At 35.9% G+C, this 13,988-nt stretch overlaps 1 protein-coding gene across 1 annotated transcript in view; it reads right to left on the bottom strand.

Moving 5' to 3' along the window:
- Window positions 1-13,988, bottom strand: part of LOC149807137 (mitogen-activated protein kinase kinase kinase 1-like) — a 128,324-nt gene that overhangs the window by 82,429 nt on the left and 31,907 nt on the right. The window contains exons 4-5 of the mRNA XM_089962584.1: window positions 8,339-8,377; window positions 4,849-4,896 (exon numbers count right to left, since the gene is read on the bottom strand). Of these exons, the coding sequence (XP_089818710.1) occupies window positions 4,849-4,896; window positions 8,339-8,377 (87 nt within the window). The remainder of the gene's footprint in view (window positions 1-4,848; window positions 4,897-8,338; window positions 8,378-13,988) is intronic.

Below are 13,988 nucleotides of genomic sequence, written 5' to 3'. Positions count from 1 at the left end.
GTGATATAAGCGATCCTGTGAATTGAGGTAATATTTTTAAAAAGGTATGCATGTTTAATTGTACAAGGCACATAACCAGCATAGTTTACAATTCACAAAGAATGGTAATAACAAAGGCTAAAATTCTCACCAATCAATTAAAATTCTGTTTTGGCTGAACAAACATCATAACTTTCCACACAATGGAAAGCTTGATGTTTCCGCATCTCCTATGTTGGTAGTCGGCGAATTTGTCTTTCATTTTGCGACAGCAGTACAGGCCAGCTAATCATTAAAACCCTGAAACTGGCTTGTGTTAAGAAGGAATCTTGACCAGCGACTATATCAGTAGATTGATGTGCAGTTAGTTGCCTTTTATTCCATAATACACGTATTAGCACAATTACCACAGTTCTGTAAAACTGGGTGTACGGCATACCTGTGAACTTTTCAAAACCCAAATAGGGAGACCGAGGAAAAAAAAATAAGAAATTGGGACTTAAAATCGGGAGGTTTCTCATGGCATTTTTAAAGCCTTGTTTTCACTAGATATTGATTAATCTTCCTGGTCCAATATGCGTGAAATTTGCAAAAAGACTTGCTTTTTCTCCGTGATGCACCCTATTTTCCCCCCAAGACATGCCCTATTTTCTTACAGCATTCTTGATCATTCTTGGGATTGAAATTAATTGTGGACAATTTTATTGTTGTGGTTTAGTTTTTAAATATTTTTTTATTGTTGTAGAGGTAAAAAATATAATTAATTTACATGAATAATGTTTAAACTTAACATTCTATTTAGTTAAGAGGCGAATTCTTTCTAGTAATTATTTCATCAAAACAATAATTCATAGGTGTCACAACAGAATATGCACAACTGATGAAATGAAAATCGAAGACATAATGTAATAATCTGGAGTTCTCTGCAAAAATCAGAATATATTATGAAATCAGGAGGTAGGCGTGAGCGATAACAAAAATCGGGAGTTTTTTCCTCCTCCCAGCCTGATAGGTATGGTTACATCAAAGCAAATTACAACTCAGCTTTTACGGTATTAGCATAATTTTTGAAGCATTATTTCTGAAACTTCATCATTGTATTTTGAAAATATCATTAAAATTTAGCGTAATGGTGCCCATGATTTGACTCCAAGGGATGTACTTAAATTCAGCATGTAATCAAACCTACAATGTACACTTGGTGGCACCATTATGTAAATACATTCAGTAACCTAATTGCAAGCATTGAATTGAACCGTGTTGTTGTTCATTGTGTTGTCATACTGGGATTACATTTTAATGAGTTAGTTATTTAAAATTTCAAACCTAAGTAAAAACATAATTACCGGTGCACTGATATAAAATGTCAAATACAATAATGCATAAACAAACAATAAAATAGTCAAAAGGGATAGGCAATGTTACAGCACCTCGTGATTGCTAAATTTTTGTCATCGTTCGATCAAATTATACACAAATCTAAATTAGGCAGAAAGAATAAGAAAACACAAAATTAAATTTTTTCAAAACAAGTATATACCATTTCTTTTTAACAATAATGCATTCCAACCTCAAGATAAGTAAAGATGTAATTTAAAAAAAAACAAGTTTGCCTAAATAAATGCATTTAGAACTTACCTAGTGCATCTTGAGATGTCTTGGAGTTGTGCGTCGGCTTATACGCAGGTCAAACACTTTTTAGTGTTTATACCTGTTCAGTTTGGGGGTCGGCTTATATGCAAACGGGCTTATATGCGAGTATATAATGTAGATAAATTGTTGCCTATCTCTCTAAGTGAACCTGTCAAGAGTTTGCTTGCAGGGGTCATACAGAGTAAACCATGCCCATTTGATACCTACCACGTCCATTTTGCAATGTTCATCCATGACAACTCCAGTGTGGTACGCAGAGCTATTCTCCATGAGCTGATCATGGCAATATGTAAATTCTCCACGAACTGATCATGGTAATAGGTTAATTCTCCATGCGCTGATCATGGCAATAGTTCAATTCTAAATGAGCTGATCATGGCAATCAGTTAATTCTCCATGCGCTGATCATGGCAATAGTTCAATTCTCCATTAGCAGATCATGGCAATCAGTTAATTCTCCATGAGCTGATCATGGCAATAGGTCAATTCTCCATGAGCTGATCATGGCAATAGGGGTCATACAGAGTAAACCATGCCCATTTGATACCTACCACGTCCATTTTGCAATGTTCATCCATGACAACTCCAGTGTGGTACGCAGAGCTATTCTCCATGAGCTGATCATGGCAATAGGTCAATTCTAAATGAGCTGATCATGGCAATAGGTCAATTCTCCATGAGCTAATCATAGCAATAGGTCAATTCTCCATGAGCTGATCATGGCAATCAGTTAATTCTCCATGAGCTGATCATGATAATAGGTCAATTCTCCATGAGCTGATCATGGCAACAGGTCAATTCTCCATGAGCTGATCATGGCAATAGGTCAATTCTCCATGAGGTAATCATGGCAATAGGTCAATTCTCCATGAGCTGATCATGGCAATCAGTTAATTCTCCATGAGCTGATCATGGCAATAGGTCAATTCTCCATGAGCTGATCATGGCAATAGGTCAATTCTCCATGAGCTGATCATGGCAATAGGTCAATTCTAAATGAGCTGATCATGGCAATAGGTCAATTCTCCATGAGCTAATCATAGCAATAGGTCAATTCTCCATGAGCTGATCATGGCAATAGGTCAATTCTCCATGAGCTGATCATGGCAATAGGTCAATTCTCCATGAGGTAATCATGGCAATAGGTCAATTCTCCATGAGCTGATCATGGCAATCAGTTAATTCTCCATGAGCTGATCATGGCAATAGGTCAATTCTCCATGAGCTGATCATGGCAATAGGTCAATTCTCCATGAGCTGATCATGACATATTCCATCAGGACATGCAGAGGGATAGTGTAGTTTTTTTTCTGTAATCATCTCTCCTGTGACAGTGACATGTGGGGTTCCAAATAATCAAGTGAACTGTACTATATATTACAATGTTTCCAGTCTCGATTTCAACAGCCAACCCCATATCATATCCCAATGTTTCCAATCTCTAACTTTAACAGCCAATAACCCCATATCTCAATGTTTCCAGTTTCTATCTTTAACAGCCAACCCCATATCATATCTCAATGTTTCCAGTTTCTATCTTTAACAGCCAACTCCATATCATATCTCGATGTTTCCAGTTTCTATCTTTAACAGCCAACCCTATATCATATCTTGATGTTTTTAATCTCTATTTTTAACAGCATATTAGGATTTGCACAATATTACACATGTATGCATGGACAGGATTAAAATAACCATGTTTCATGGGTCATTCAGTATATGTCTACTTTTCTGCTAATTTTTAAGACATGAAAAGTTAGGATAAAACTGTATAAGCAACACAGTGATCACTGCAATAGCAGTAGTTGAACATTCACTGGCCCAAATTGAAATGATGAGTGAAAATTTTAAGCAGGCAAGTGATTTTCAACACTTGCCTGATAGTGCCAATTCAGAGCTGACTAGTGTTTCTCTTTAACAAAAATAGTGCTGACTTCATTTATAAAAATTATTATTTTATACTGGACATTTGTTTCCTTTTTTTTTTCATTAACCTTGTACAAGCATTTTGCTCTCATTCTTCAATACTAATAAAAGTTTACCAGACAGAGAAAGACTGGTCTCAAAGAATAATTACTTACAACTGGTGTTGAAGGATAAGTTTGGGAAAACAGCTTTCACACAATCAAATTTAGGTTGTTAACACTGCTTAATATTTTTAAATTGCTGGATGATCAAGAGTTTATTATATATTATTAGTATGTTTTAAGAGAATTTTAAAAAAAAACTGAGCTGAAAGTAAGCAGTAGTATGCTAAACAACACTACCTTAAATTAGCAAATATAACACACAGATTATCCAAGGGTTTCCCTACCATGCACCCCTCCCCCCACGGGGTGTAGTTGTCCACATGTTACACAGTTTGATTTTTACTCCTATTACCACTTTGTAGTAATATTTTAAAAGACTTGTTTCCTATTTCAAACAACTGACCAAGTTCAAAATAGCAAACGAGTCTAATGTAGATTTTTTTAGTTACGTTTAACATTTCAGCTACATTTTTTTGAAGTTTAAAGATGATATAATAACAAGAAATCAAGATCAACATAATAAAATCACCATCTTCAATTTAATAACTTACTAATTTATATTGAACAGCAATGTTGTTGTGTTTACTAAAATCTTAAACTGCCACTGATGGGTCGGATTCAGTCTTTGCAATAATCAGATTCAGAGTTACCATTGATGAACCAACTTCCGAAAGAATTTCACATTTCTGGAATCCATTGCAAATAGCAGACAGTGTTGTTATTATTTATTGTAAAATTGGAAGGTGTGTAGGTAATGCCATTTGGGGATTATTTATGGGTAGGTGACTATTTTTTAGCTCTTCAATTACCTGTAACAGATAGCAGGGCTTTGGTCCTGCATTTAACAAAAACAGCATGTGGTGCCATCATGGAATGTTTGAAATGGCTCAGGGAGAGGAAACTAATTATTAATTGACAATGTTTAGCTGAAACGGCTCTGCTGCAGTTCAAAGGTAAACAGAAAAGATGATTCACCTTAACCTAGTATTTTATGCTATGTTTAAAATGAAAGCCAACTCAGATTTTTGTAATTTGTTATTCTTTACAAAAACCGGCAGGTTATATACATCTGCAGATAATCTAATTTCTAACACACAACAGAAAAACTGGGGGTAATACATGAGTGTGTGTTATACTTGGCTGCATGTTATATTCGCTAATTTACAGTAAATATTATGAAAAGTACCTCTGTTGCTATCCTTTTGGATCTGCCTGAACTTTCTCGCCTCACAACCTAAAAAAAAAAAGGTATTGCTAAATTTTAAAACCAAACAAAATAAAGTCACTAGTGCTACTCCTTATTATGAATGTAAAAATAGCCATCAGAAGAATGACTGATGCCACCCACCCCAAACTAATAAACAACAGCATATAATTTTACAAAATTTACATCCAGTGACCTTGACTATTTAACTATTTATCTACCAAATGCAAACTCAATAGGGAACTGTCCTTCCTCAAGTATAATGCAACCTTCTACCTGATAAAATGTGGGTGTGGAAAAATTTGAGAAAAGTGGACTTATTTGTGAAAACACAAGATGAAAATTAATTCCAGTCAGCTTGATCTTTAATATCTAGGGCTAAGAAACAATAGGTAGGTTCCTCTGCCCAAGTGTAACCTCAGAAATTTGATGAAAATTGGATGCAGAAAGCTTCACTTCTTGTGCATGAACCAAAACTTACCATGTTAGTTCAGTGACCATGACCTATATTCTCTGCCCCAGAATCAACATTGAGCTGCCCCTTCCCAAGTGTAGTCTACACATTAAGTTTGATGACACTTAGACCAAGGAACCCTGACTCATCATCCAGAAATAAAACTCACACATTCAGTCCAATGATCTTAAACTTGGAACTAACTCTTCCAAAATCAATAGGCTTCTGTCTCTATCCATTGGTATGGTAACTATGAGGTCTGAGGGGAAAAAAATACTGCAACTCAACTTATGTTGCAGACACCACCAAATCTATGGAAAGACCAAAGAAGAGACAGACAGACTGACATAACTTTTACCATATCCCTTCCTGCCATTATCTTTTAACACGTGTGAATAAGGTGGGGGTGGGAATGGAGCAGAACAACTAATGCATAATTATATATGGAATATCAAAGAAAAATGAGAACTAATGGGGAAACAACTTTAATACAAAATCTAAAATTGTTGACAACAATGTAAAAGTGGCATGTCTTCATATCTGCAAAAGCTGCAGCTTTGCTAGCCAAGGTCCTGATATGATAACTCTATCTATACCTTAGCGTTTCGAGCAGGTATTTCTGTGCTTTGGGCTTGTGAATGAGCCACCATATCCAATCAACATTAAGTTGTTCAAATTTGAACACTGTTCATGATTAAGACAAGGAGAGTACACAACTTGAATGGACTCATAAGAAAGCAATTTTCCACAACCAGTCCATGTTTGTATAAATATATTTCACTCAAATACACCTATTATGGCTTTCCTCTGGCACATGGCCATACTTTCAATGATAAACTTACAAAGTATCTTTTCTAAGCTGATGTATAATAAATGACTGTTATATGTTATAGTTGGCATTACATACTAAGGTAGGCAACTTATGAAATCCAATCGATGTTGCTTGGACAAAGCACTACAATATCTGTTCATTCCATCAAGGTGTATATATTCGCTTTATAAATCAAACTGTAAACAACAAAGATAAAGATCTGCCATAGCATAATGCATATGCAGATCAGGGTCTATGTTGCTTGTTGGACTGATCACTCCTAACAAACTGTACAGATCCAGATCTGCCATGATAGTACGAGTTTCCTCTGACCCTTGTCACCCCATTTTTGATATCTGGACATTTATGTTGGGGTCTAGGGTCAGAGTCCATTCCCTATCGAAAAGTTGGAATTCGCCAACACCATTTGGTGTTGGCATGGGGTAGCTGCTTACTAGCTTGGCCCAGCAAACTTGAACGACCTTTCATCGAGATATACCTGCATGAAATCGATAGGAATATGAATTATTTTCTCAAAAATCGTGAGCATAGCACTCTTCATGTCTTTTATCCGCTGATAGATGAGACGAAAGTTCATCATTGCTGAAATTTGACCTGGATCTTGCCACCTAACAGGGTTTAGAGATGTAAATCTCATGAATATGTTAATTTCTAAACTCAATACACTAACAAATGCGCAACAAGGTGAGAACTTACGTTTAATCCATACCAATAGTTACTGCAAATTACGTGACGACTGTTACTCCTCCATGTCTCTTAGCTGTCTGGTTCTGGCACTTTGACATTTAGTTGCTATTATTACCAATGGTAAATTACCAAAATATCAAAAACTAACAGTTGAGAAGCACAGTATTGTTTTGCTCAAGTCAGTGTGGTATTCAGTAGCCATAATGCCCAAACAAATTTGTGTGGTTCTGTTATACTAAACAAGAAATTGTGTGATTCTGGTTACAAGGAACAACAAAATTCGGGTGAGCAAGTCAGTACAAATTTTGAGTCATTTTTTGTGTGGTCCAAATGGATTTAAATGAAGCATAAACAAGCAAATAAGCATATTTTCATCTTGAATTTCACTTTGATTATAGTTACATCCCTTTGTTAATTGTAATTTCCTCAGATAAACACATAAACCATTGGGGTTTTACTATTTCTCAGGTTTCTGGAACATTTCCCCAAAGATGTATTTAACTTTTTAATGACAGACCAGACAGTCACATGGTGTGAGATGATCCAATGGACTAATATTTATTCTGATTTCATTCTTCTTCATAAGGTTCATAATAGTAACTCATACATCAATATTTTTGCCAAACTTCTCACACAATGACTCAGTTGATACTAACAAACTCATAAGCATCTCCTGAAAATGGCCATCAGACCCAGGGTGTTGGGAACATCTGAAAATGACCACATGACTCAAAAATTGGGGAAATCTAAAAATGGTTACAGGACCCAGGGTATTGGGGAAATAAGAGAATGGCCATAGGGCCGAGGGTATTGGGAAAATCTGAAAATGGACACAGGACCCAAGAGTATTGTGTGTATCAGAAAATAGCCATAGGGCCCAAGTAAAAACTTCAAGTATGTTCTCTGAGATTCAAAATAATTCCAAATAGGCCAACAAGGTTTTGTGTCCACCTGTTTAAGTGTTCTATTCAATGACACGTTTCTAGAATACAATACTCATAACAACAAAATTGCCACTTTCAAATTGTAAGGTAATGTCTGGTTCAGATTTTTTAGCCCAGAAGATGAAGATTATATGCACTGTCTCTAGAGGCACTTATAAATCATATCACAGGTGGCAGTGGATCATCCTCACTTAGAACTTGAAAATTAAACTATCATTATTTCTATATAAATTGTCTATAACGTATACAGATCCTTTTCTTGACAGAGTTAACCACAGGAGCTAGTCAGTTTCTAAATCATTTTTATCAACAGAATTGATGTTTCTGCACTTCTACACTGTGATTTTAAAATAGTTATGAGTAAAACTTAATGCCAGACAGGCCCTGGATGGTAACCACCCTCTTTGAATATACAAGCTAGCTTTAAAATATCTGTCAATCAATCTTACTACTGTACAAATAGAATTTTACTCTCAGTAGTTACTGCATGAGATTAGTCTCAATCATTATTTACTCTTGGTTTGCTCTCTTAAGTTTCATATTACTAACACTTACCCCAGAATTTGAGCGGCCTGAGCTCTCTCTTCTGATTAACTGTTCAAAGAAGAAAAATGGATAAAAATAGATCTAAGTGCCATGTAATATATGAAACAAATGATGATTAATATTTATTGCAGGTGGCATAACAAAAGTCCTCTGAAGGAACTGATGCTCTACCGACCCAAAAGAATTTTCAGGAATCACAAATAAGGCCATTTCCTCGTTCAAATATTGATTAAACCATGAGCAATGAAAAGATTTTCCAGATGGCTTACATGGCTGCCACATTTTTATGTAACATTGGCATCATTTTCATTCAGAAACGGGGGCCCCGAGTGGCCGAAAGCGCTCTTCGTTACGGATCACTGCCATCTCACCTCTGTCTGCGGCGGTTCGAGTCTAAGATTCAGCCAATGTGGGCATGTGAGAAAGCCTGCCAGTAGCTTCTCGTGGGTTGGTGGTTCTTTCCGGGGTTTTCCGGGTTCTTCCTCCACCATTAATACTGGCCGCCATGTATAGCCTATCGTGCTGAAAAATGGCGTTAAACCCCACAACAACAACAACAACAACATTCAGAAACGACATCACAAAAAAGCCATTTGGTGAAAACTCATTGTCAATATGACCACCCATTCAGGAGGAATGGCACTATCAAGATTTTGAAGATGATTCCTATGGCCACTGTAGTGGGTATCATATTGGAATTATTTTAATTTAGGCCCAAATGAATATCAAAATTAGTGAAAATCCCATGTTGATACGATCGTCGATTCAGAAGAGTTAACTAAAACAAGAATTTCAAGATGGATGTCAGAGTGACATCATTTTTGATTAGGACAAACTAAATTCCACAAAAAGTATTCTGGTACAAACCACATATCAATATCATTTTCTACTTAGGAGAAGCAGCACCAGTGAGTATCTAGTTGGCCATTACTGGTTGTGAGAATTCTACCATTTTCATTAAAGACAAAGCAGATATAATAAAAAGTCTTTCTTTGAAAAGCCCACGCTGCTATGACCATTTATCCAAAAGTAACAATAATAGCTTTAAGATGGTTACCATGGTGGCCATACTGGAGGTCAGATAAGCACCAATTTTATATAGGGTGGACTCAAAGTCATAAGAAATCTTCTGATCTAAAACCCAATGTCAATATTAGTTTATGTTCAGGAGAAGTAGCACTAACATGAATTTCAGGCAGTTGTAAGATCAGCACCAGCTTCATTCAGAACCAACCAAGATATCATAATAAATTTTTTTAAAGCAAAAAAACAAATACCAATATGACCATCTGCTCAGGAGTAGTGATAACAAGATTTTCAATATGGTTGCTGTGGCAGATATACTGAACATTATAGTAGCACCATTTTCATTTAGAACCAACCAGAACTTGGGATCAATGCATGTATAAAGTGTCATGGCAATCCTTAAAGTAGTTTAGGAGTAGCATTAAAAAAAACTTGTGCAAAGACTGATGGATGGACAGGTGGACAATGAACAAAAGGCCATCCCACAAACTCTTCTTTGACCAGAACAGCAAAAAATGTCATCCTGAATATTTTATAAATTAATTAGTTCACAACTGAGCATGGGTGACTAGATCTTGCTCAGATTTGGTACACTGTTAATTGTGTTTTCAGCTAAAATCCTTGCATATGAATTTATGATGTGTAACACTAACTTCAGATAATTACAAAGGGCACTAATGCAAATGAGCTTGTAAACTTCTGGTCAAAAAGCACTATGAGGCACATTTTCTTTTATATTACATGTAGTACAATCTTTGCTGCATAAAGACTGTATGTTACAGATAAATAAAGATAATACAAATTATATCTATACACACACTTGCCAAAGAATACACAGGTCGTCAGGTGGCTGCCTGTTGACAATAACCTGAGTTTTACAATGAGCCATTGGCTACCAATATAATCTCTAAGTCAACCATTTTTACTGAAAATTATATCAATGCAGAGTAGGGATCCTCTTATAAGTGCAACATACAACAAATTTTTTAAAATAAATCTGATAGTAATGTTGGCAACTCTAGATGTCTGTAGTACACAAAAAACCCTTCAATTCAAATAAGTTTATGTTTTTATGCTTCTATTCCCATTCAGAAATGTGTACATGGTATGCACTGTGTTCAGCTATTTCAAGATGGCATTCATTACACAATATCTGTATCTACAGTTATTTGAATTTTAAATATATGAAAATATTATGGGTAAATTATATACTATCCACCGCAAAGTGAAGTGTCCATCAACACTGTTTACCATGGGTGTTTACTAGCTTCTATTTCGAGTCCTAACAACCTGTATTTGTATCAATAGTTGAGTGTTTCTGTATAACTACCCTGTTTGATGCAATAAAAGCTTTCAGTTGAATTTTCCTTTTCCATATGTTAGGTTTAATTCCAAAGTGATATTTCCCAAATTTCTGCCATTGCACATGTCCCCATAAGTCTCTGACTTGTAAAGGCAGCATTCACTTTGTTTTCAAGTCAACAATCTTTTTTTTAATGTAGCTCCAAGTTTAATACATGTCTATGTTTAGTGCCAAGTTGAGTTCTGCTTCTTCCAGTGAATATTTAACCTTAATTCCCTCTCTTGCTTTCCCACATGACAACTTTTGTATTTAGCTGTGTGATACTTGCTCAGTGGCAAATAACACTCGGTGTTGTTTTTTTTAAATCTTGCTGCACAATTGACATGTGTTCAGTTGCCACCTTTAAAAGACTTCACACACTGTATGTTCAGGTTTGTACACATTTAATACAATTTCCCTTTGATCGGGTACCCAGGTAACTTATCATACGATCGACGGATATCGGGTAATGTTTACTAAAATTTTGAATGCTATATCTATACATTTAGATTTCACACAAAATAATTGTTGACAATGTTATAAAGTTTTTGAATTAAAAAAATGTCATGCCAACTTTTGACCTTTAGACAAAGCTAACTGTAATTTAATTTTAAAACTATTCACTGATGACTAGGGTTGTCAAAAATAACGAAAAACCAACACGGGAACCCGTTGCGAAATTTAACGGGTACCCGTTAGCACATGAATGACATGTACAACCGTAGACCAACTAACTGTTATCCCCATTTCTTTAATATTTTATATGGCGATAGAGGCTAACCGTGTAATGCACTACTCGGTCTGATGTGTCCGCACCGATGTAGCTGCGAATGATCTGACCGCACGCTATTAATTAATAAATTTATTTAGAATGACCTTTGTACACAGATGGTAGGTATAATCCAACTTTTAATGATCACTGTGATCAGCCGCGTTAAATCCTTTAGAACACTCACCTTTTTTTAAAGTATAAGTCCTTGTTAGAACAGACCACGTTTATTCATCGGCTTTTGACCGCAGATTTGAATTACCCACGCATGCATGTAAAGCAGCTTTACCACGTCAAGAGTAATGCGTTAAAACCGTCTTTGTGTGTGTGTGTGTGTGTGTACGAAGATTTCAAGGTGTCCAGGTGATAATTGTTCATAATATAAATTGTGGGATTTCTTTGACATGTGTGTTCGGAAATCAAAGGTATCCATCTGGATTTCATTAAAAGAGCACGCAATGTACCGATCATTTAGCACCCACAATCAATAGTTATCGTCTACAAAGAGGTTTATTACCTGTAGAACAATGCTATGTTTTAACCTTGGTATATAATGCCTCGGGGATAACGGTTTGTCCTGTTGCACAATGCCAATGAATTTTATTAATCCAAACAGACTCTCTGATGTATTGTTTATTTATATTAAGCAGGGATCTGGTTTCTAATTAAAGCCATAGCTGTCACACCTGTTTGAAGTGGTTGGAGAGTGTGTCGCTTTTTTTTTTACGGGTACCCGCATTTACGTTTCAATACCCGGGTTTTTCAATACGGTCGGGTACCTGGGTACCTGAGTACCCGTTGACAGCCCTACTGATGACCAGGACTAATAAGTACTAGTGCACCTTAGTGTATTTACATTTTCAGTGTAATTCTTATTAAATTTTTAATCATTTGTACATTTCATTGTTTCATTTCATTACCACTTGAAGCTGACATTTTCAGTGCTGAATTTGATAAAACTGGAATCCTACTATCCCTAGGAAAATCTAGTTTTTTTCTGGCATTTTATCCAACACTCTAAGTCATGACTGTTGGGGCTTTCATCCACACTGAAAACAGGTCTGAAAACCCTAAAAATTACTAATAGTAAGGATTCATAAGTTAGGCTAATATTCATCAAGATGTAATGAAATATCGCATAATGCTATCATCATCTTGGAAAACACGTCTGCAAGTTTAGAAATGTGGTCTAATGCTACAAAGGCCACATTATCTTTGAAAAACTATTTTTGTTATTTTGGTCTTAACAATCTCAAGTTCAGTTTCAGAAGAAAACTGTAGCAGTTTATTTGAACAGTATTGGATATGGCTGTCTTGGTATATCCTTGGAAAAGGCTCTTACCTCCATTTGCTCAGCTAAAAAAGATTTCCAAACCACCAATGCTGGCATACAGATCAGTGTCATTTTAACATGGGACCAACTAAATATAACAAGGAGCATTCAGTGAAAACCACATGTCAATATGACTATCTGTTCTTCTGGAGTTGTCAGAAGAAAATTCTCATTATAATCGATATGGCAGCCATATTATATATCATATTCGCACCATGTCATTCAAGACAAATGTAAATGTCTTTAGTGACAACCCTCATGTCTTTATTATTTCTGTTCATGAGAAGCAGGAAAGTACAAGATTTTCAAGATGGCCACCAATGAAGCCATGTTGGGTGTCAGTTCATCACTATTTTCAATTTTGGATGATGTACATGTCACATGAAGTCTTACAGAGAAAACATATCTGACCAACTGTGCATGACATGTAGAAAAAAGATTGTCAAGTTCGTTCTAGAAGTAAAATCAGTAGTTTTCATTTAGGACCAACTACACGTCACATGAAGTCTTGTAGTGAAAAGCCTAAGTCAACAAGACCATCCTTTCAAGAGGAGTAGCAGCAATAACAAGATTTCCATGATGGCCACCATGGTGGCAAGACGGGACATAAGACTGACACCATTTTCATATAGAATAATCTTCAAGCCAATAGAAATCAATCTGTGAAAATATCATGACAATATGACCACCGTGTAGGAGTTGAAGTGAAAATAAGACCTTCAAGATGGCCACTATGGTGGCTATACTAAGTCAGATCAGCACTATTTAGGACCATTTACATCTCAAAAAAAGTATTTACATGAAAACCCAATGGTGAAACGAAATGTATCCGAAAAAGCTGAGATGATATTTTCAAGATGGCCAAAATGGAATATCTGAGGAGCATTGTTTAGGTTTAATCAGACTGCTAGATGAAACTGTAGGCCAGGTTTCATTACTTTCCTTAAAGTAGTTATGGAGTAGTAGTGATCATAACAATGAAATGCAAATGGGTGATGGATGCATGCCTACTGCACAAGTTTGATCACAGATGAAAACCAAACCAAAATTATATAATAACTGGAGCATCAAAATAAGGCCTGTGAACCCTTTATTTCAACAGAAGAAACTTGTTGGCATATTTTTACATAGCTGGAACACTTTACCGCCCCCTAGCTGTTCCCAAGGATGATGACTTTGGTATCAACAG

Source organism: Sinohyriopsis cumingii, chromosome 1, assembly GCF_028554795.1.
Source record: "Sinohyriopsis cumingii isolate HCF-2022 chromosome 1, ASM2855479v2, whole genome shotgun sequence".
Taxonomy (NCBI): domain Eukaryota; kingdom Metazoa; phylum Mollusca; class Bivalvia; order Unionida; family Unionidae; genus Sinohyriopsis; species Sinohyriopsis cumingii.
This window is presented reverse-complemented; position numbering and strand designations above follow the sequence as displayed.